The 24,261-nt window shown below is 43.3% G+C and overlaps 1 protein-coding gene across 7 annotated transcripts in view; it reads right to left on the reverse strand.

Annotated features, from left to right (window-relative positions):
* The window catches only part of S1P (membrane-bound transcription factor site-1 protease), a 123,225-nt gene that overhangs the window by 76,404 nt on the left and 22,560 nt on the right, over window positions 1-24,261 (reverse strand). For all 7 annotated transcript variants that reach the window (XM_084589020.1, XM_084589019.1, XM_084589018.1 and 4 more), the window contains exons 13-19: window positions 16,331-16,405; window positions 15,169-15,478; window positions 7,719-7,901; window positions 2,646-2,722; window positions 2,454-2,549; window positions 1,976-2,055; window positions 1,828-1,863 (exon numbers count right to left, since the gene is read on the reverse strand). In XM_084589020.1, coding sequence (XP_084445146.1) covers window positions 1,828-1,863; window positions 1,976-2,055; window positions 2,454-2,549; window positions 2,646-2,722; window positions 7,719-7,901; window positions 15,169-15,478; window positions 16,331-16,405 — 857 coding nt within the window. The remainder of the gene's footprint in view (window positions 1-1,827; window positions 1,864-1,975; window positions 2,056-2,453; window positions 2,550-2,645; window positions 2,723-7,718; window positions 7,902-15,168; window positions 15,479-16,330; window positions 16,406-24,261) is intronic.

Genomic DNA, 24,261 nt, shown 5'->3' on the forward strand with positions numbered 1-24,261 from the left:
CTGTAGTGTCATTTGTTTTGGATGGGCGGTGCACTGGTCCAGCAGCAAAACTATTTTTCTGTTGTGGCAAGACATCTTGCGGTCGAGGTACGTGACGAATTCCATAAACAAAGAAGACGTCATCCATGCTTTTTTGTTCGCCTCGTAGACGCAGGGCAATCGACCGGCTGCCTTAAAGCATCGGGGCTTTTGATATTTGCCAATGACTGTCAGCGGCATCTTTTCCGATCCGTCGGCGTTGCAACAAAATAAAACTGATCCGCTGTTTGCTCTTTTGTCCGCCCCGGCAGGCATCGCCTTTAAAGCACAAACTTTTTTCGGGCTGGAGATTGTAAAACAGCCCTGCTTCATCTACATTAAAAACATCACGTGCCTCATATCCGCTATGTAAGATGGCAGTGTGGTTGTCATCCAGTCTTCCACGGCGGAGACGTCGACTTTTTTTCCTTCGCCACAAACGGTCTTGTAGGAAAGATTATGACGCACCTTGAACCGGTGAATCCATCCACCGGAGGCCTGAAAGTCACCAATTCCAAGTGTGAGTGCGATGTCCGCTGCCTTCTCACGAAGCACTTTTCCGTCGATGTTGACGCCGGCCGCCGTGACCTCTCTGAACCACGTTAGAAGAACCTCTTCCAACTTCACATGGTGGGCAGTTTTGGCTTCTTTAGAATTCATCGTGAAGTGCTGCACATTCTGCACAATTTGGTCGCGCTGACCAACGATCGTTGACAACGTTGACAGCGGCGGACCTAGCTCCTTGGCCATGTCAGTGCGCCTTTTCTTGGGCTCTTTGTCCACCTTATTTAAAATTTCCAATTTGTCTTTAAAGGTCAGCGCCTTTCTCTTCCGTGACATTGCAGTATGATGTATCTTTCCGCGTTGCCGAGATGATCACAAACGACGCGCTATCAACACCTTGTCAGCCTCAACAAACGAGAAAACGAAGCAACGTATTGCCGCTGCAGCGGAGACTCCGGAAAGCGGAAGAGCGTGGCCTGCGGAGAAATGTGGAGAGGGCCGCTAGGCCGTGCGCACAACACCAATAGCAGAAAGCAACAACGATAAAAAAAAAAAAAAAAAAAAAATGCGGGGGGAGGGGAGAGAAAGAAAGAGAGCGGGAGGGGGGGGAGGGGGGGGGGGGGGCAAGATATCGCCGCCTTCCTTTGCTGCTGCCGCGGGTTGCCAAGCCGGTTTTTTCCCGCTGTCTTTTTTTTTTTTTTCCTTCTTTCGCGCGCGTGTGCGTGATCCATGCTATCAGTGCTGCGCACTCTTTTCTCGCTGTGCGTGTGTGCGTGGGCCTCGACCGGTCGTGATACCGAAGTTCGTATCACCCGTAGCGAAAAGAAAAAGTGTTCGGAACATCCAATTTTTTGCCCACTGAACGCAATGCAATTCGGCTGGGGAATTTTATGAATTCGTATCACACAGAATTTCGTATCAGCCGAGTTCATATCACCGAGATTCTACTGTAATCACCAGTCACATGACATGCATTGTGAGAGTGAGTAGTGACATGGACATAAAATCCCATCAGCCGTAAACACATTTCAATGAATGCCTTCATTTTAACACCGTTAGAGTACTTTTCATGAGCCCCGTCATACTCATATCATTAAATTCTACAGCATACAAATGAAAGCATTACGAGTTTCCAGGGCCAAATCGTGCTGATTGAGATCATTTTTCTCCACAAATACACCTCAATAGAAGAAAGGCTTGAAGTTATATCACCCCATGAAAGATTAGGCAAGTGCCTTCACTTATATGTCAGCAGACCTACACTGAAAGAAAAAAATGTTACTAGAAACTCCAATTTATACATACCATAGTTCTGTGCATCAAAACAGGTGAATGGGAAACCTGCAGATGAAGAACAGAAAGTTGAAATTTATGTTGTCAGCTTTTCTCAGAACCAACAGCTCTTTTTAGGTTCTTTGCAAAGCAGTAATATAAAACAAAATATGCTGCTTACCAAGAACTTCTATATAGTACCCATGATTTCGTAAATGTTGGTACATATCCTTAAAGTTTGTGTGGATGTGGTCTCCACTCCTATAATTAAATAAAAAACAAATTCGAAATTAAATTCATGTGCAAGCAGAAACTGATGCATTTTCTAAATAGCAAAACTAGATAGCATGCAAGAGTTGTATTTAGTTTTTTCTGAAATAGCATACTTTCAATCAACAATTCTCTCACATTGTCCTTTCATATTTTGCTTTCATAACAAAGGTTCAAGACCACGAAATGTACAAACATGGCAATACTATATTACTGCTTTAATGCAAACAACACTGATAGTTTCACTGCTGAATAATGCGTTACTTAAGCTGTGAAAACAGAGACATAAAACAATGACCTCACAATTACGAGGCAAGTATCTTACACTTAAAAGAATCAATATGAAAATATTTAAGCAAATAAAATCTCTAGTACACAAGTTGTCTTACCAATCTAAGGGGTCAGTTTTTATCTTGAGATTGTCTCTTGGAAAATATCCCGGTGGATAGCGCAAATTGTGATATTGATCCCACAGGATACGTTTGCTAAAATAAACAGACAGGACGCAAAAACAGGATGCCTCATTTGTTTCTCAACATTCACTAATTCTCATGCCAGAATAGATGAAAGAAAAAATTTACCTCCGAGGAGGGGTAGGAATAATCTTTGCCTTAATAGGCAACTTTAGGCTTGATCGCCGTGGTTCTGTTTCTCCTTCCTAAAACAAAGTCAACAGAATTCATCTCTTTAGTAAGTAATGACACAGAAAATCAACATCACTCAGCAGCTGTGAAAAAAATGAAAAGAAATGAAAATAGTTAACAAACAGCAGTTCAAAGTATGAAATCAAACAAATACTATTACAACACGAGCTCACAAAGAATGAAGAAAAAGAAAGAAAACACTTCAACTTGGGAACCACATAGCACAGAATTACATTTAATAGTGCATCAACAGTAAAGCCTCATTAATTCAAAGTCACTGGGACCGAGAAAAATGTTTGAATTAACTGGGTTTTCAAATTAAGCAAAAACGGCAAGAAAATCTGGCCCAGGCAAAAAATTTCATTGTAAGAACGCAATGGGCCATTCTTTTTAGCCATTAACGAAGGCATGCGGTCAGCCAAGATCATCAGGCCGGCTTTTTTAGCATCGTTCACTCAAAAAGGCGTTTGCTGCTAACCATGTTTTCTAGTGATTTCCTGGTAGTGGATGGTGTCCACACCAATCGCGGCGTGATAAAGCAAGCATACTGAAAACCGCAATTGTGCAACAGGACAGGCCAAGCAAGCCGCTGCTGGCACTCACGAAGCCACCTCACAGCTTCAAAGTGCCGTCGCTTCATCGGTTCGCAGTGAAATTGGGACTAAGCATTCCAGTGCACCGAAAACCTTCAAATTAACAGGGCTAGTGTAAGCAGCCAGTTCAAACTGTCCAGTTAAATTAACATCAAAAATTATGGGACTGCAAAAATTCTTCGAATTATCTGGAATTTTGAATTAAAATTCGAATTTTCGAGTTCTAATTATCGAAGTTTTATTGCATTGTTCAGTCGTGTCCGACTCTTCGTGACCCTATGGACCATGTCACGCCACGCTTTCCGGTCTCTCACTATCTTCCTAACATCACATAACTTCATCTGCAGTGCCTCGAGGATGCCATCTAACCATTGCGTTCGCTGCCTACCCCTTCCCCGGCGACCCTCAACCTTTCCCAACATCAAATTTTTCTCCAGCGACTCCTCTCTTCTCATCAGATGACCAAAGTAGCTGAGCTTTAACTTTAGAATTTGACCCTCCAATGTGCAGTCAGGGTTTATGGTCGACAATATCGACTGATTTGATCTCTGGCAGTCCAAGGAACTCTCAAGAGTCTTCGCCAGCACCACAATTCAAACGCGTCAATTCTTCGGCGGTCAGCCTTTTTCACAGTCCAACTCTCGCATCCATACATCACAACTGGAAAGATCATAGCACGAGTTATATGGATCTTTGTTGGCAGACTAATGTCTCTGCTCTTTACTAGGCGGTCAAGGCTAACCATTTCTCTCTTTCCCAGAAGCAGGCGTCTCCTAATTTCATGCCTGCAGTCTCCTTCCGAGGTAATCTTGGAGCCCAAGAAGAGAAAATCTGTCACAGCTTCCACTTCTTGTCCATTGATGCTCCAGGACTTGATAGGGCAAGACGCCATGATCTTTGTCTTTTTAATGTTAATTAAGCCCAAACTTCTCACTCTCTTTTTGTACGCGCATCAGAAGTCTCTTGAGTTCCACTTCACTTTCTGCCATTAAAGAGGTATCATCCGCATATCTAAGGTTGTTGATACGTTTTCCAGCAATCTTCACTCCAGCTGAAGACTAGTCCAGACCGGCCTTCCTCATGATGCACTCTGCATATAGGTTAAATAGGCAGGGCGACAGTATGCAGCCTTGCCTCACTCCTTTCTCAATCGGAAACCAATCAGTAAGACCATGCCCAGTTCTGACTGTGGCCTCTTGTCCTTCATACAGGTTCCTGAGGAGACAGATGAGGTGAATTGGAACTCTCATCTCTTGGAGAGCTTGCCACAATCTGCTGTGATCTACGCTGTCAAACGCTTTCGCATAATCAATAAAGCAGAAGTAGATGGGTTTCTGGAACTCTCTTGCTTTTTCCATGATCCAGCGAAGGTTGGCAATTTGGTCTCTAGTTCCTCTGCCCTTGCGAAACCCAGCTTGCACGTCCGGAAGCTCCCGATCCACATACTGCTGCAGCCTACCTTGGAGGATTTTCAACATCACCTTGCTAGCATGCGAAATAAGCGCGATCGTGCGGTAGTTGGAACAATCTTTGGCACTGCCTTTCTTTGGAATGGGGATGTAAACTGACCTCCTCCAATCCTGTGGCCACTGCACGGTTGTCCAAATCTTCTGACATAATGTATGCAGAATGTTAACAGCGTCATGGTTGAGGTTTTGAGCACAGAAATGTTCTAAACCAAAATACACACCATTTCTCACAAGAGAGCTATTTTTTTACGCATTTTTTTAAATGCATAATGGTATGCCTGTTTTTTACTAGCAATGAAAAGTGGTTTTGCTCAGAATAGCACAAAAGAGCCGTTTAAGGAAAGCACAATAACAATCGAGGACAGCAGAAAATTCTAACCTTTAAAACAGTTCGTTCAATGCCATGCATTCTGCCAATGTTGATAACAAGCCTGATCTGACACTGTCTTCATCATCAACTTTATTAGCTACTATGTCACTGTAGCAGACTTAAGTAAAACTAAGCATAATATTTCAGCGCCTCCAGAACATTCTACATTTGCAGATCACATCTGAGCCAAGTTGCAATTTACATCAGTAAAATAAAACAAATTAAAATCGAACCATATTAAATGAACCAAAGGTTATGCACTACACTTCAGTAGGTACAGATGCCATCAAGGATCAATTGGCCAGCAAAAAAGCACATACAGTAGCCAAGCAATTTTTTGGACTCCAAAAATTTGGGCTTGCACAATATTTTGGACTTCGTCTCTGAACCACCACAAACTCCATAAGAGTATGTAAATTAAGTCAAGCCCGGTTAGAACGAAGTCGGTGGGAACTGGAAATCGCTTCGCTATATCCGCTATGTCGTTGTATCTGGACTATGAACAAAAAGACAAATTTCAGTAAATTGTTTTATCGTTGCTGGACGAAGTGGTCCAGTGTTCCTTGAACACGTTTTGCAAGTGCGGTCTTCAGGATCACGGCCTCCATACTGAAGTTCTACTCTGAACTCCCGAGGTACATCTGTAGTGTGTCAACTGCTGTGATGGCCGCTGCGGAGGGGTGCAACCAGCGTCATCGCAGTCACTCTCGGAAGCACTATCCGTCCCTTCCATGACGTTCCTGGCAATATCGTCAATTGTGAAGTCCTGTGTGGCAACAAGTTCGTTGTCAGCCAAAATGAAGTCCATGTGGGACAGACCTGGAGGCACAAGGTCCAACTCTTTAGAAGACTCCCATAGCTGCTCTAAGCAGGCTGTCGTGGCGGCACCATCACCTGTTGCAGCGATGTTGACCGCGACAGCTTCATCCTCGGCAGGTGCTGTGTCCGCGCTGCTGCTCCATTTCCCGGCTGGAAATCATCCTGACTGAGAGCGAAGCCCAAATTCTTAGCCTTCACTAGCATGATGGGTCCACTAAGCGGGATGCTCTTTGATCAGGCACCTGTAAAGTGCGGCTTTTATGTCGGCGTATGTGGCGCACAGGACCCTCTTTCGGTCCCCGTAGCCAACGTCGTCATCAAGAACGGCATCAATCTTGCTGCCATTCTTGATTATCGTAGTGTGTGTGAACTGTGAAGTTTCATTCTTCCATGCGATATCACTCTTCTTCATGTTTCGGCGCACTTCGTCCAGAATGGTGCGCTTCGTCTTCAATGACAACACTTTTCTCTTTCCCACTGAAGTACTAGGGCTCTAAGACTCGACATTGCCGAGAAATCGAAGGGTCGGGTCCGAGAAATGGGATAACTGAGTAGGTCCGTTGTCTGAAAATTGCCTAGGCGAAGTCAGGGGTCACGAGATATCAAAGGTGAGAAAGTGGAACAAGGCAGGAAGGCGTAATGGCGTCAGCGAAAGAAGCGCCTACAAAGATCCACGAAAGCGGAGGAAACGCTCTCGCTTCTCTCTCCCTCTCTCACTCTCGCGACACTTTCTCCCCGACTCTTTCTCTTCCGGGTCCAGAACCAAGAAGAGAGAAGTCCCAGAGAGAGAAATTCAAGAACCGAGACTGGCCAAGTCGACCACTGCTCCGTGACGTCACCGACAATTGCCTTTTATTTTTTTACTTTTTTTACCTTCCATGCAACCGGCTTAACGGCATGACAGGACGCCGCATCACGAAAACAACAAGTCAAGCGATGCAGTGAATCAACCTTTCGCTTCGTGGGAGAGCAGACGACGCTGTGAACGCGGCCGTCAGCCAAATTTTGTCCTTATTTTCGCACAAAAATTTACCTGAAGGCGTAAAAATCTCCTGATTGATACATTATTTTTCATTTGGTACAAAATCACTTCGCTATATCCACTGATGTGTGCTTATTTACTTTGTTAAAACTGGATCCAAATTGTATTGATAATGCAAAAATGGGAAAGAGAAATTGAACATTCTTCGTTATCACTGCTATTTCGCTTAAAAGGCTTCGCTATAACCGGACTAGACTGTACTCGTGACTGATATTTTGAACTCTGCAGAGACTAAAAGTTTGGTTTTTTGGACCAAAACAGCTGCCAGCAATACCGCGAAGGTCGTATTTTAAATGAAAACTGGCTTGTTTTCTCAGCTTGATATAGGCGACAGCAGGAATCGCTGTCACAGCCAATGAGTTTTTTGTGGCCGTAAAAGGCTCCAGTTTAGATTTAAACGGAGGCATTTTGATACACTGGCTATAACCCTCTAGTATCGACTAACAAATGGAACGTGGGGAGTGGCAAAGTTCCCTATTTTCAAAGGCAACTTTTTTTTTCTCTGGAGAAAAGATTTTTTCTAGTTCACAAATTTTTCAGACAGTTCAATTATTTGGGCAATTTCACAGGCCTCACCAGGTACAAAAATCTATCAACAACTGCGTTATTTGTAGAGCCCCTGGTCGGTATTCTTTTTATTTCTTGTTGCTTGCAAGAATAAACAAAACAAATGTGCGATGAAAAGATAGATGCATAAAACACTGCTGTCTTGCTTACCCCCGCAGAAGACTCGACAGTGAGAGACACATGGCCCTGAGCAATGCCTTCCCACTGTGCGGCCTCTGCCGTCACCACGAAGTGGATGGACAGGAATCCTGACCAAGGCCACAGCACCTCTGGGTAGCCAAATGCTAGTTCCAGGTAGTGACCATGCGCCGGAACATACGGGTGCCACTCCGGCTGGACAACAGAGAAGGCATATTAGCCTGAACACTTGTCAAAACAAGAACACTGGCCTTCATGCTTCAAGGAATGCAAGAAACCTGCTTGCAACAGTGCAGAGAGCTGAATACTTTTAAGGTGAATGCCCCTTCACTGAACTTTCCACTAAAACAATGTGCACTACCTTAGCACAACTCCGTACTGTAACATATTGCACCATGCAGAGAGGGCACCACATGTTGAGCAGAGGTAGACTGTACCACATGAAAAATGAAACCAGAGAACGGGAACAATGAAGCCAAAGAAGATGAAAAGAACAGACAGCTGTGTACTGAAACCAAAGTCTGTATTAATGGTAGACAAAATGAACTCCCAAGGTTCGACGGAATCCCATCTGGCAAGGTAAATTCATAGCGACATAGCAAAACCTGCACTCGTTAAAAATTGGGGGGGAAAAAAAGACTAAAAAAATTGAGTGACATTTCAGTGCACATATGTGTGCCTTCATCACAATGAAGCAAAGAACAGGGGCGGTTTTTCGAAAGAAGTGTATGTATATCTCTGGGACACTAGCTTGTGTCCAGTTTATTGTATGTGGCGCTGATTGGGTGTACAGTGATTTCATGAGTCAGCGTTTCGACAGTAATATTTCCTTGACGATTGCGTGCGCCATGTCCCAGTCTTAATGGCACTCCACTAAAACGTTTGAGCGAGTTCTGCATTGGGAAACGTCATGTAGGTATTGCAGGAGCCTCATCTTGAATTTTACTGTTTCACCAATGTAGGCAGCGTCACAATCGCGACAAGGTATCTTGTATGCAACCCCTGGGTAGATAAACAGTATCAGGTCTTGCCTGACCTGTTTTGCTTCTTTTGCTTCGCGCTTCAGACTCTAGCACATTCTGAAAGCACGATTAAACAGTGACAATGTGACTGAGCACTTGTGTTATTCCATTTTTTCAATTTTTGGTGAGTATGCTTTTGCTACATTGCCAGGTATACTAAGTAAACCACTTGAATTTGACAATGTATGTGTTGGCCTTTTGGAATCTACATAACTTCAATGAACATAACATATTCCTTTTCCAGTCAAGCTTCAAGTCACGAAGAGATAAAAAGTGCAAAAAAGGCATTTCTAATCAACAAATATAAAACTCTGCAACCCGCAGAGATAAACAACTAAAAAAAATTACAATTCCTTAGATATACTGCAGAATCTCGGGAATATGAATCCGGTCGATACAAATTTCGGGATAATACGAATTCATAAATTCCCCTGCCAGACTACCTTGTGTACAATGTGTACAATTTCGGATGTTCCAAATGTTCCCGCACCACTACGGATATAAATAAGAATGCGCAATTTGCAACCGCGGCATTGAGCACTACTCACTGCCTACACATTGTTGACTCCGTGATTGCCAACCATACTGTACGCACTGCGAGCAGTTTGTGGCGGCGCATGGTCCACATGTCATCAATGTCGCGATTGCCTGTTGCACTTTAAATGACGTGAAAAGTTTGCACTGGCGCGCGGCCCACAAATCTCCGACACTGTGATCAGCAGTCGCGCTAAGCATCACGAGCAGTTTGTGGCAGTGCATGTGGCCCGCGTCTCGCTGACTCCACAATCACTAGTCGCGCTGTATTTACAGCGACTTTGCTGCGGCACATGGCCCATACATAGGCGACGTTGCAATCTCCTGTCACATTGTACGTGCCACAAGTGGCAAGCTGTAACCGTGGTGCCATAAATAATTCTCCTCGGCCGCAAACAGATCTGCATAAATGCCTTTATTATGCTTCTCCAAACTTGTTTGTTTTGATGATATGAATTTCTGGATGATACGAATTTTTTTGCGACCCTATGATGTTTGTATTACCGAAATTCTACTTATCTGGTTGATGATGCAATCATTTAACAACACTTTGCACCAAGTCAGAGCAAAAACGCCACCATACATGGTTTCCCAATTCTTCATATCACCTTTTATTGTTTCTTCCCCCCCCCCCCCCCCCCCCCTTCAGTTTTCCCCTTTTACCCACGTTTTAAAAATGCTTTTTATCCTTATCTACATTTACTTGCAGCTCTGCACCTCATCATTTGAGAGGGACCATTGGCTCCCCCTCCTCCCTTTTTAGATTTTTTTCTTTCTCACTAGTCCCTGACATTGCATTCCTGCATCATTTCTTTACTATGCCACCTGCTGCACCTCTCATGCATGAACACACAGCATTATGTTCACTATCTCTACACCCTCTCCATCCGAAGTAGTATTTTCTTTCTCTGAGCTTGCCTATTCATGGCTTTTGCAGGTCATGTAGTATGCATACTTTTCCCTTCCCACATTACATCCTCCTAACCCTCATCAAGGTTTCCTCCTCACAGCGAAAGCCTGATTTAACTTTTACTTTATCATGCTACTATGCACCAATCGCCGGCAACTAATAGATACGAAGTTCAAATTCAGTGCCATCGGTGCCGTAACTGACTTACTGCGCCATATAGTTCACTGCTCGGACACAATATTTTTATTTTCAGCAGAGTGAGTGAGTTTTTCAGCCACACAGGGAATTCTGAAAAACCTCCAAGTTGAGGTTGTGGCATGGGACACTCCTAGCATGGTGACAACCTCGGAAACGGCACGCGCTCGCGAAAAACCTGTTGCATGCAATTCTGCTGCCTTTAGTGCAGATACCTTTTTTTTTATTTTGGATGCATCCAGCGGTAGCCACTATTTCGTACTCTTAAAGAGGCCAGCAAAAGTTCCAGGGCAGCCATATTTTTGTGCTCCAGTATTTTTTTTTTTTGCTTTGCTTTTCCAAAAGCTATCTCGGTTATAAAACTGATACTGACTGAAAGAACCCTTGTCAAGCTTTATTCAGGTGAAAAAATTTGTTTTTTTTCTCTCTGCAGCAGAAAATATAGCAGATCAAAGGTTGAAATCAATGTTCTTCAGGTAGTATAAGAAAAAAAATTTCTGACTCAAAAAGCCTTTGAGTTATAGTTTTCAAATCTTAATGACAAGATTCAAGAAAACTTTGAAACATTTTGTATGCTCCAAATTTTTTAAATACATTTTTCTTCAACAGTTATCTTGCAAATTCAAATTTCTTATTAACCTTTTCTGTGTCTGTTGATTTTTTTTTCTTTCGAATACTATTCACAGTGAGGTTGCGTTGAAATAAACATTTGTAGAATATGCATTTCATTAACATTATTTCTATGCATTTTATCTATTTTTACCTGTCATACATTCTGCAGAAGTTAGCCTGGGACCTATCAAAAACAGTCCTCTTTATTATGGTAATGAGACTTAAACCTCTGCCAATGCTGAATGCTTTGTCCAGATGAAAACAAAGCTTCCACCAACCCTTGGTCATTTTGCTTTATGTTCTACAAGAATCTCATCCCTCTCTCTACAATAGACACTAGACATAAGATTTTTGGTCTGTCTAGAAACTGATTGTGTTGCTCTTTGTGGCTATGCTGTTTGTTCATCAGCAAGGGACATATTTAATGCTGAGAAAATTTGATTGATATATTGAACCAATTTTTCCCCGACCATTCGATCCCAACTCCTGACATTAAGGCGAAAAAGGACCATATATGACCCCAATATGTATGTAAATGATAGCGCTGCCTTGCCTCAGAGATCCATGCACCATATTTGGCCTTGATGTTACCGTAGTTTGCTCGTAAAAATGACCACAGACACAAATTTTTGCATTACAATTTCTTTTTTCTGGCTTATAAAAGCTCCCTTTTTAAAGGAAGTATAGACTTGGTCATCAGAATGCTGCAATCTATTGATGGGAAACAACATTTATTTCTTAGTGTGTCTCCAGCCGTTTCGCAGCAAAATGGCTAAAGCGAAGCGAATTTGCAGCTTTTTCTGAGAATGTATCAAACAGCGATTCGTTCGTTCCATATGAACTTCACATCTTTCATGTCATAAATAAGGTGGTTTTCTCATGGCATACAGTGAACATAGTACAGTCAAACCTCGATATAACGAACACGCATATAACGAATTATTGAATATATCGAACTCTTCCTAAATATTTTTGTCAAACACATGTATTTTTAACTTCCCATAGCGAACACGGTTCGGCATAAAACGGATATTATGAACTTCGCGACGCAGGAGGCAGGCTTCGTTGCATTGCATGAGTGTTGTGCAACGCAGCAAACATTCAGGACTACTTCGCAGGCGCTGACAGCGCCACAGATGCCACGACGGCATTGGGAGTTGACAACCTAAGAAATCTATGGCCTCCGAAATCACCTGATCTCGGAAGCCATGAGAAATCGTTTGCATCTCACAACCGCTGACAGCACCGCTTCAGCAGCGGCGCGATCAAATGTTGCTTTTGCCTTTTTGGTTTTTGCGTTTTTCGGTTTTAGTGTTAGCAGCGGCGTGGCGTCGCGGCGTGGCCGTTGTAGCGTTCGACGGAGGCTGCGTCGGTCGTCGTGTTGAGTGTGGTGCGCGGGTGTTCGTAGTGCTGTGATGGCGGTGAACGTGAAAAAAAGAACAGCACTGACGTTAAAGACTAAGCTGAAGATAAAATCAGGGCCTTCAAGGCAGTTTACAAGAGGAGACTGATTGACACTCTTCTCGTGAAGCAGGACTTGATCGACTTGCTGGGAGCATTAAAGCGGCATGGGACAGCGTGAAAGGCGGAACGATTGCCAACTGCTTTCGGCACGCAGGTTTTGTTCCAGCAGAGGCCCGTGCATCAAATGACGATGGGGGCGATCCCAACAAAGCAGAAGCAGAGCTCCCAAGCTCGATGAGCCTGGAACGATTTTTCGCGTTTTGTTGGTGACATGCCCGCAACAATGACTGTAGAGGACTTTGTAGGCGGCGACGACATCGCGGCGACCATGGCCGTACTGACGGACGCCGAAATCGCTGTGGAAGTTTCTGAACATCCCGCAGACAAAGCTCAGGCTGACCCTGCAGACGATGAGAACATTCTGACTTCACAAGAAGTGCTTGCTGCATTGGATTTACTGCGCCGCCACTGCAGTGCTATTGAGAGCAGTGGGTTTGCCCTTGTTGAGTGTTTGCAAACTATGGAACAGGGCGTGATACAGAACGCGATCAACACAAAAAAGCAGGCCGCGATAATGCAGTTCTTTGCACGTAAATAAATGGACGGGACCCAAGTAGGCACCCTCCGAGTTGCTGTGCCTGCTCTGATTGAATTTTGCTGCTCTTGCATGTATTTTCTACGAAAGTTTATATTACGAATTATAGAACTGTTCATTATAACGAGGTTTCACTGTAATAATATTCTGTGAAACAGCAGGATAGGGCGTCACCCACCATTTTTGTGCAGCATACTTTGCCACCAGTAGTAACATCAATTTTTTTCTTTTGTAGCTTCAAGTGTAATGTGCACCCTCAAAAAGTCCAGACCCTTTGGGTGCTTGCTTGATCTGCTGTCCCATTTTGAAATTGCTACTTCCATTGTTTCACGACACTTGATAAAAATTTCAGCACACCCTTGAGAAAACTTAGATCTAGAATTATTGCTGGAAAACTAACATACTGTCTTTCTTGAGATATGAATAGTATATTATTATTTGGGCAGAAAAATACATTTCTTAACAGTGAAAACAAAAAAGTGGTGACTGAAAGGTTAAGCTTTAATGTGATAAGTCAAAGGAGCTACAGATTACTTTGTTAGTAGAGAAATCTGTTTTATTAGGAAACACCTTCTCTGGGTGGCTATTTACCCGTGATTTCGATTGCTCTCTTGTAGCATTTCATTTCAACATTAAATTACTTGAACTTTACAGATCTCAGCCTTTCCACTCGTGAAACATAGGAGCTAGCACAAGATTCCAGCCACAACAAATGCATTTACATGTTCCATTAAAATGTTTCAATGCTTGAAGCTGTGAGTCAAAGCGCAAATTTTTACTTTTGCTTTATAAAGTGAACATTAGCAAAGCTTCCTCATAAATTAAGAATTACCACTTATATTCTATTCAGTAAGAACTACAATGGCATTCTGGTCATAGTTCATAACGTGAACAAAATTTGTGATAAAATTTAATGTTCACCCCCAAACTAGTACAAATATGGTAGATTAAAAAAAGAAGGAAAGAGATGCTGTACAGTAAGGTCAGTAATAGAATGATAAAGGTGCTAGCAAAACCAAGATTCCACATAAAAAAAGTTCATACATACCATAAAAAAATTACAGAAAGTGCCCAAAGACACTGCCTCATTGCATATATATATATACATAGCACCATTAACAAAAACACTGCAGCATATTTTGCCATACCATGCACCACAAGAGACGAGTGTCAAGCTGTAGTGCATCCTTATACTGTATTTAACAGGCAGACTCCGGCTGCCTCTGTCTTGCCTTCTAGCAGCTCTGGAATGGAATGCATTCAGTGTACCTGAAAGAGTGCTTGCAATATGCGGTTTCCTTCTAGATTTTATCATGGTACTATTATATGCAGATCCAAACTGTTTCAAGCTCAAATCTGCAGTTTCTGTTTTGATATTACTCAACACTACCACCATCAAGTTCCCAGCAAGAGGTAGGTGCATCAGTTTGTAGTTTCGAATTCCATCAAGCTAGCCTCATGATGCCCACGTCAGCCACCATCTCTATGCTATCAGAAGCAGGAAGATAGCATCTTGCACTATGATGAAACCCAGCTTCTTTTGAAAGGAAAGCAACTGTAGCTGCCGAAAGCATCTCGCACCATATCATGTGCTACCGCACAGTGTAGATGAGACAGGGACTGGATGGTTGAAAGGGCCTCTTTCTCGCCATGCTCTACAACCGGATCACAGATGGTCAGCAGTTCAGTTCAGTTCAGTCGTTCAGTCGTGTCCGACTCTTCGTGACCGTATGGACCATGTCACGCATCACAGATGGTACTATACCAAATAGCGATGATAACTAAAGCACAAAATGCAGAGCAAATAAATGCTTTCGGTGAGCTTCCCTGTACCCTTACATGAGGATGGAACACTTTTTTTTTTCCTTTCCTTTTAGCTACCCCAAATTACACCTCATATTATATGCGGATTCATATTATATGCAGGCTTTTAAAGTAACATTAACACTGATTGCTTCCTCTGTTTTGGCAAAAGTGAACATCAATTTAGGCTGACGAAGAGCACAAAAGCACTGACAACAGAGGAGACAAGCGAATGCCACATATTTGTGTGTCTTCATTCGTTCATGCTAAAAAAAGAAAGCTGCTGCATGAAGAAGACAACAAGGGTGAGCCTTCACTACTACTCACTTTGCCAACAATGCGGCCCGACACACCCATGCCGTTGAGAATTGTAACATTGGCAATGATGGGCAAGGCACCGTGGTACAGCGGTTGGGTGCAGTAGGGCCACATGTAAGGGCACTCGCTCAGGTCCAGGTAGCTAGGGCTCAGTGTTGCCTGAGGACGGTAGTTGACCAGAGTGCGGTAGGCTTCGAGGAGCTGCAGCTTGCCCCAGCCCTGTTCAAACATGGGGAAGTCAGGAAGGCGGCCAGCTGATGCCATCAGAGCCTGCTTCACACTCGCTGGGTTCAGCGCTGATCCCAGGTGCAGGGCTCCACTGCAAACACAATATCATACAACATCATATGGCATTTATTGATTCAGAGTTAGTTTTTCTTTAGGCCTTCAGGATAAGTCCACAAGATTATGAGGGTGTAAAGTGTTTGCTCAATCGTACACGACATCAAAAATATTCTGCTACAGCCCAAAGGGGACACTGAGGACAACCCCCATCATGACTTCGTTATTAACTGTGTCCTTCATGACAGCACTGACATTTGTTAAGATGAAAAAGATGTATTCATTCTGAAGATTGGAGATAAAGTTGGAATCATTTTCTGCCCCCACTGATACAAGCCCGTGACAATGAAGACGATATTGTGGATTTCCTTTAGGGAAATTTCAACATATAGCTATGATTTTTTTTGCTTGGTACAATAACAGTGTGCTGGTGAGCGGGAAAGTTATCTGCTATAATATTCGGGCGAGTAATCCAGTATCTTTTTGTCCTACTGAACAAAAATCTTACCCGATGCCATCATAGTTAACATGAGGAAATGGCATTTGCTAATGGTGCCTTTGTCTTTTACTTACTGCCCTTTTCTAGCTAATGAGAGCTATGTTTTCTGTGAAAGTAGATTTTTCGTTGAAATTTATTATTCTAAAACAATTCCCTAATCTAGGTGAATTTCCATTTGTCCTCAATTTCCCCACAACCTGCAGCATGCAATCTAGAGTGCTGTAAAAGTAAACTGAACAAAAACTGACACCAACACTAACATGTTACACATACAAAGTGAACAAATGTTTCAAACAACTTGCAGGTTACTGACCACATGAATTTTCTCAATGACCTGAGCTCAAATGAAGAAAAAGTAACTTGCAAGCATATGTTATGATGATGCCTCACCTCATCAGAAGTGTCACTGCTCCGGCAACCACAGGAGAGGCAACACTGGTTCCTGATAATGATCGACATGATCCCCTGTTTCAAAAAGAAAAAGTAAATGAAGAAGATCAAAATCGCTTATGACAATGAATAAAACCCCATGAAGATTTTACAGCAACAACTACGAGTGACCTTCTCCAGCATAAATGGCGTTAGCATGGGCATCGGCGCAGTATAGTATGTGATACAGTAGCCGACCGATATTTCGAACTCCAGTAATTCAGACTTTCACAATATTTCGGACTTGGCTCGGTGACCATCACGCACCCCATAGGAACGTGTACATATTCGCAACTGATATTTCGAACTCGGTGGAATCCAAAGTTCTATTTTTCAGACTCAAATGGGCATTATCAACAATGTGGAGATCACTTTTTGGCGTGATATAGACTCGAGCGGGCATTGCTGTCCCAACCGATCAGTTTTTCGCAGCTGTGAAAGGCGCCAAAGAGTGCACTATCGCATTCAAAATTGGGCAGGTGCAATGTTTGCCACAGCTTCGAGGACGCTGCCGCTCACTGATTCGTGCCTGGGAAGAGGGAAGGGGGGGGTCATTAGGGTATTAAGACGCGCTCATTCCATTCACTTTCTTCCTCTCTATTCCATCTTGTAGTCCTCGCCTCAGTTGTTACCCATGAAAACAGAACATAACTGCTTGCAGCCGTGTCATAAGTGAATCGGCGCAAACATGACTAAAGCATGTGATATTATAGATAGCACAGCGCGATCTATTTTTATGGCGCTCCATTGTGATTGCCATGAGGGAGTCGTGTGCTTGAGACCAGTCTGGGTGTGCGTACTGGCGGCCCGCCGTGTCCGATCCTGCTAGCCCGAGACCACGGAAGCAGATCACGGTAACAAATTGTGCTATTCTACAACTCTATTGTCAGCCTACATGCGAAACGTGAAGAGTGGTAAAGCTTGCCATTTTTAAACTCAATTTTTCGCAGAGATGTTTTTGTTTGTTTTTCAAGTTCACAAATGTTTAGAACTGTTCGATTATTCAAATCATTTTTCTGGAGTCCGAAAAATCAGTTCGCGACCTTACTTTAAAACTTGCACACCAGACCACAGTGAGTGCTGACCAAAAGTCGTGAGCAACACAGAAACACACAGAGAGGTTCAGTCAGCAAGAAAACCATGTTTCCCAAGATAAGCAGTAGCTCATAAACAGAGTAAGCAACCTAATGATGCCATGATTCACTCCCCAATGAGTGATAGCGACCCAATGATATCACTCTGCAATGCGTGATGACCCGCAGTGCACTTCCAGTTGGTTGAAAATTCACGGCAATTCTATTCAGCAGAGTAGCTGAAGCTGCATTCACACGTTTCCATTCCGGAGCGGTATTTTCGAGCCACCTGACTTGGAATGAACACATTGACTATGCTCAATCGAAAGTGTCATCAGCTGTTGGCGTTATGGCTCGAATACAATATCTTCTACCTCCTAAAATCAAGCTGCTATTATATAATGCTCTCGTGTTATCCCTTTTCCAGTACTGTAGCTTAGTTTGGTGTACCACAGGAGTAACATGTATTAGAAAAAAAAGCCGTCCAGTATATCACTGGTGTAACCTATTTCCATCCCACCAAAGAGCTTTTTTCGAAGTATGATCTACTTTCAGTGTTCCAGTTATTTGATTACAGACTTATATTGACTTATATATCTCACATAAAATCAAATAGCAATTGTATAATTTCACTTGCCGACATAAAATAAAATTCTGGAAGCAGACAAACTCGACATAAAGGAAAATACCTTGTTCCAGTACCTCGCACATACGCATATACACAGTTACTGCATTATACTGTACCCAAATTGTTGAATAAGCTACATTTTGCCGGATTTGATCCAGTTTGTGTGTCGAACCACAATGTCAGCCTCTATTGTCGAAGAAAGCTGTCATAAATTTGTATTTTTTTTTTCATCTTTGTGTACCATTGTTCTCTGTATCAGCAGTGCTTTCCCACTTCTTTCCTTGTATCTTTGTGTTGTATTTTATAACGTCCCTTCGTTTGTACAAAAGGAACAGTACATAGTTTTACCCATTTTTTATTTGTATAAACATGTGAATTGATTTTTTTCTCCTGTCTGCTGCTCTGCCAACTTTGTAAGGGGGCCAGGACCCCGCCAAGCTGTTTTTACAGCATTTAGTTGTGGCCCCTCCTTTTCTTGCTAAAAGGAAATAAACTTGAACAAGGCACACATGTTCAAATGAAAAGTGCCTCTCTCCATCTCTCCTTCCCTGAAGAACGGGATTGACCAATTCCAATGTGCCATCAGTCAAAGCAGTGCTTGTATACCTCTCCTGAACCTTCTCTCTTGCTCCACTGAGTCAATCACAACATCAATAATGCGAGTGCATATTTGGCACTCTAAAATATTGCAAAAGGTTTTTCAAACTATTTTGCAGAAAACTTATGAACCATTTCAATATATCAGGGTTCAGTAAGCGTAATGCCATATTAACCACAGGCAGGTTCTCCACAAAAGAGACAGGAATACCTATGAATTGTAGCTGAAGAGACCTTTGGAAAGTAAAGCATCCCACAAGGTTAAAAAAGTTACAAAAATGTCAGCTACGCTGACATAACAAGCTGGCAAGAAAAGCACTCCCAGAGCCCTCGAACCATACCTTGATCAGTCACAAGAAATGCCTAAGAATTGGTACGGAAGAAGCCAGCAGTCAATGAATAAGATATGTTTACATCCTTTTCTTTTCTTTCTTTTTTTTGTGGTGTTGATTAATGTTGTATTAGTAATGCAACCAATTTCTCTCTGAAAAGACAGCTGATTAAAAACACATGTTGCCAGTGGGATTCAAATAAACAACCTCCACGTGCCACGTACGGTGCTCTATCACCTGAGTTGAATGGACACCATCCAATCTTTCACTTGCAAGTGTATGGCAATAGAAGATTCGACAGCCATTGTCTTAGCCCAGTCAGAAGACCACCACATGTGACATGCAGAAATTGTGGGTTCAGATCCCACCAGCAGCATGTGGCTATATTTTCTTCTATAAAATAAGTTACCTTTTAGGTAAGAAACAATTACATCAGTGGTGGTTCTCGGCCATGGACGTGTGAAGGCCCCTTGTGAACACAAGCGTGCACTTTATAAGCCAGTGCGCCATGGCACGCAAGAACGTGAGGAAGATTCGACACGTTGGTGCTGGTATGCATGCCGCGCTCGCTCATCAGACACTCAAATACCCAAGACGCTTTGCACTGCAACTCCCGTCCACGAGTGCAGACAGAGCTCGAGTTTCACCAGTGCCGGCATCAACAAACTCCGTAGAACGCCCTCTCTCGCGCGCACACTCCGTTTCTGCACTCCACCAGCGCTTGTTTTGCTTTGGGAAACTAAGTCAACTTTGAACCTGTGTGCTTTTTAACCCTGCAAAACTGTGCACAGCCAGGCCAGAGCTATTGCGTGGCCTTTTTTTCTGATAAGTTGGTTGGTTAGTTTCTGGGGTTTAACGTCCCAAAGCAACTCAGGCTATGAGAGACGCCGTAGCGGAGGACTGCGGAAATTTCGACCACCTGGGGTTCTTTAACGTGCACTGACATCGCACAGCACACGGGCGCCTTGCTTTTCGCCTCCATCGAAAAGCTGCCGCCGAGGCCGGGATTCGATCCCGCGTCCTTGGGAACAGTAGTCGAGCGCCGTAACCACTGCGCCACCCCGGCGGGTTCTGATAAGTGCGCACCAATTGCGCAGTACTAATTTGTCAAAGTGAACGCAACGTGGATCGCACTGTGTTTCACGTGTGGCTTTGGATGGTTTGTGAGCTTTTTAACACTTGTGTGTTTACATACACGACACACAACCCCTGATGCATTGCTAGTGCATGCATGCTACTCGTGCTAAATTTGCACAGCTGGCTCTTCAGTTTTCAGTTAACAACGAAATATCATATGTGCGTGTGTTTAACGAATGGGCTTGCTACAACTCTCTGATTTGCGCAAATGACGTACTTTCTAGCAGGCATGAAGTTGGAACATTGGTAAACGTGTAACACCGCTGTGATGGTTGGGTGCTAGCTCACGAATGTGACTTTTACTTAGGCTCACCTTACTTGACCTTCCAATTTGTGTGTAAACGGCAAGCATTTGGTTGGGAAGTTCTTTTGTCACTTTTGGTATTACATTCATACAGAGGACTCACTTTGTAACTAAACTCTTGCAACTAGCCTGCTGATGCATACTTTCATTGCTGTCTCGTCAATTTAGCAAAGACGGGAGTTTTTGGGAGGCAATTAAAAGCAGCAGTCCAGCATTTCGTTAAAGGAGAGAACTCGAATGACCAGAGGAGTGGCCCAGCATACGTACTCACAACAGTTGCAACTTTTTAGAGACGCGCTAAGCTAGGAACATCTGAGAAGTAACAAATGTAAATTTATTTTTGATGGCTTTGCTTCTTTTCACTTCAAGCTGAGTAATGCAAGTCAGGTGGTTGCAAGGCACAAAATTTTAAAACGAAGCTTTTTGCATGTTCACAAATCAAGAAGAAATGCTGCGATGGCAGCTTCTTAACAAACCAACAAAAAAAAAAAAAAAAAAAAAACTGTTGAAGAGGTCAAAACAAATGCCCTGCCGCATTCTTATAGTTTCATAATAAGCGTAACTCAAAATATGTACGCTGTAAGCGTGTCGCCATCACGAAAAATCAGGGTGAATAGCTAGCGTTGAGAGGTAGGACCTGACAATGCAAGGAGAAACTTCTTGCAGCAGACAATTGTCTGTCGCTCTAGCTTTTTAAGCTGACATTCAAAAGTAGTAACAAGGAATGCCACAACCATAATTTCATCCGCCGCGGTGGCAAATCAATTATGCAGAATTCTACTAAAGCATCTCTCATAAATTCGGAACAGAGCTTGAGAGGGGACAGCACAAAGGGAGGCAGTCACACCACAAAGGTAGTGCTATTTCAAACAAACCTGCTTAGAGCTATAAACGATGCTCTCTCGCTATTTCAACGATCCATTGCAACCATGTCAAATTCAGGTTTGGTTTCGTTTTGTGGGGTTTAACGTCCCAAAGCGACTCAGGCTATGAGAGACGCCGTCATCAAAAAGCGGCCGCCGAGGCCAGGATTCAATCCCGCGTCCTTGGGAACAGTAGTCGAGTGCCGTAACCACTGCGCCACCCGGGCGGGGTATGTCAAATTCAATAAAGGCGGTGCCGATTAGAGTTCTCGCAGGACTCCAATCGTTGGAGGAACAAGGATAGGAAGTTGCCTTTTTTTTTTTCAAACAAAATGAAATGCTACTGCAGTCCACTGACTGACTTAAGAAGTGTAGGAAACAAGGGCCAATTCATTAATTGCCTCTTCATTGCCAACCAATTAGCAGAAAAAAAAGCAAAAATTAATTAGGGGAGGTTCGAGCGTTAGATGTGATAGCGTATTATTAGCACAGTCTTTTCATTTCGCGATATTTTAAAAATATTTTTTGTTTATTTTCAGCTTTGGGGAAAGAAAGGTGCATTATCGGTCTCACTTCTCGGTGGACATCAATCAACAGCATACATTTGGAGGTACAGTCTTTGTCAAAAATATACGGCCCAAAGGGTTCATTTCCAAGCACTCTAACTAAGCCCCTGGAAGCAATAATGGAATATATAGGTATGCATAGAGAAGAATAGGGACTACGTTTGTCGTCTACGGTCATTCGAACGGTAAAGATGCGTACCGAGCTCCGTTACGGGACTTGGAAACAAAGCTTTTGGGCCGTATATTTTTGACAAAGACTGCACATATATATATATGTTGTCGGTTTGAATCCCTATCGCAAACTAGTACCAAATTTGATCAGTAGATAGATGCTAAATAAAAAGCAAAAGGGTACAATGTTACCCCGAATGCTGTGGAAAGAACAGTTGCTTTCAAATTTTGATGCAATATCACATGCGTTCAACTAAGTTTCGTTCCAAGGATCTGCAAATTTTTTTTATTATTTCTTTGCTTCCTGCTGATTTTCGCACTACAACCCTGACAGCACAGACGCCGGCTTTTCTGCGACATAGGTCTTTTCACATAAAACGGGGTATGTTCATGAGATAATGCCACAACAAATGCAGCGACTGTCTGATCTCGTAGCTGTGCACTGCGCGTTACAGCAGCACACATGGTTCTGCTCCAGGAGTTGACGCAAGCACCATGTCACGGCAACCACCTCAACAGCCTCACTGAAAGGGCACTACTTTTGCTACTACAAAGCCTTCTTAGAATACTGTAGCAGCCAGCCACACCAACTTTGGTTTGGCTTGATTTAGCTTTGATCGGCTGCTTAGTCTATGATGATGCTGATAGTGCTATTGCAGCCGTTGATGGTGGTGCCAGTGATCACGATGCAGCTGTAGATTCCGCAGTGCTGCTTTTGCAAAGATTAATCGTGCACAGGCATAGGCAACTTATAGGGAGCGATAGGGCAGTAGTCGTACGATCGGAAAGTTCAACAAAAATTGGGAGTCTCGCAGACAAACGGGGAATGTTTGCAGTATGCCATTGCCATTGTCTATAGAAACCTTGCTCCTTTACACAAATTCTGCTCGTCAATTGCCATATGCACGAATCTATCACAAAATTAGACGCACCTTCAAAAAACTTTAAACACGCTTATACAGATTCGCACTACCGAGATCTTGATGATCAGCCAATAGAGCAGGGGTGTACAGGCACCCCCATGCTGAGGCCATGCACAGAGTGAGGTGTCCACCCCTGCTACTGACTGCTAGCTAACACCATTACGCAGATGGGTACTCCCACTACTAGAAAACAGCTCATTTGGCACTCCACTTGTGAGCACCATGTAATTCATCTGAGCTGTTCATAGTGACAAACGCCCCCTCTGCTAAATGTATTTTCATACAGTCGAAACCCGGATATATCGAACTCGAAGGGGATCGCGAAATAGTTCGATATATTGATAATTCGATATACAAAAATCGGTTTGTGACGCCACTTGCGATCCTGAAAAATGATACTGTATTTGTCACGTAATCAACCCACTCACATAATGAACCCACCCCCCCCCCCTTTGCCTCCAAGAAGAAAAAAAAAAGCGTTCGGTGGCGCGTTTCGACAGTCGCATCCATAGCTCATTTATTGGCAGCGTGCCAAGATGCTACGCAGTAATAACATCATATCGTGTTTATCTTTTGACTATACTTTTGATAAATCCTGTGGTGGCAGGGAGCGAACTTGGCAAAGTGCCCGTGATGACTTGATTGCACAAGTTTGGTTCGATTTATCACACCACGCTTGGGGCAGGCGTAGTCCACTGCCACAAAATCATTGGAAAGCGTGATAGCTGCAAATGCCGTTTGAAGCAAGCAATGCAAAAAGTCGGTGTCATGATCACAGCTAACCACGTGCTTTCGTTGATTCATAGACGTAGGAATAGATGACTCTCGCAAAAAAAAAAAAAAAAAAAAAAAAAAAAAAACATTACTGTTTCTTAACATCCGCAGCCACCATAGCATACGCTACGCCGCACGTTCAGCACGACGGCAAGGACAAACGACTCTCGCTAAAAAAAAAAAAAAAAAGAAAAAAAAAAAAAACACACTGCCGCACGTGCGTCCGCAGCCGCAGTAGCTTACGCATGTTCAGCATGACGACACGAGACGCGCATCACACGTGCTGCGCTGCGCACAGACCGTTCACAACACACACTGGAGAAAGCGTCTGCTCTGCCACGGGCTGAGCTAGCTTGTTTGCGCATGCGTAGTGCGTGCTGCGGCGAACAAGGACTGGGAAAGAGAGAGGAAGGGAAGGAAGCTGGGCAGAACAGTGGGCACACCCTTGCACTTTGCTCTATCGCGTTTTTCCCCTCTCCCAAACACCACGGCTTCATTGGTTCCCTCTCGTTCCTTCACGGCTT

This window comes from Amblyomma maculatum, chromosome 1 (assembly GCF_055883805.1).
Source record: "Amblyomma maculatum isolate TAMU_Amacu chromosome 1, ASM5588380v1, whole genome shotgun sequence".
Taxonomy (NCBI): Eukaryota; Metazoa; Arthropoda; class Arachnida; order Ixodida; family Ixodidae; genus Amblyomma; species Amblyomma maculatum.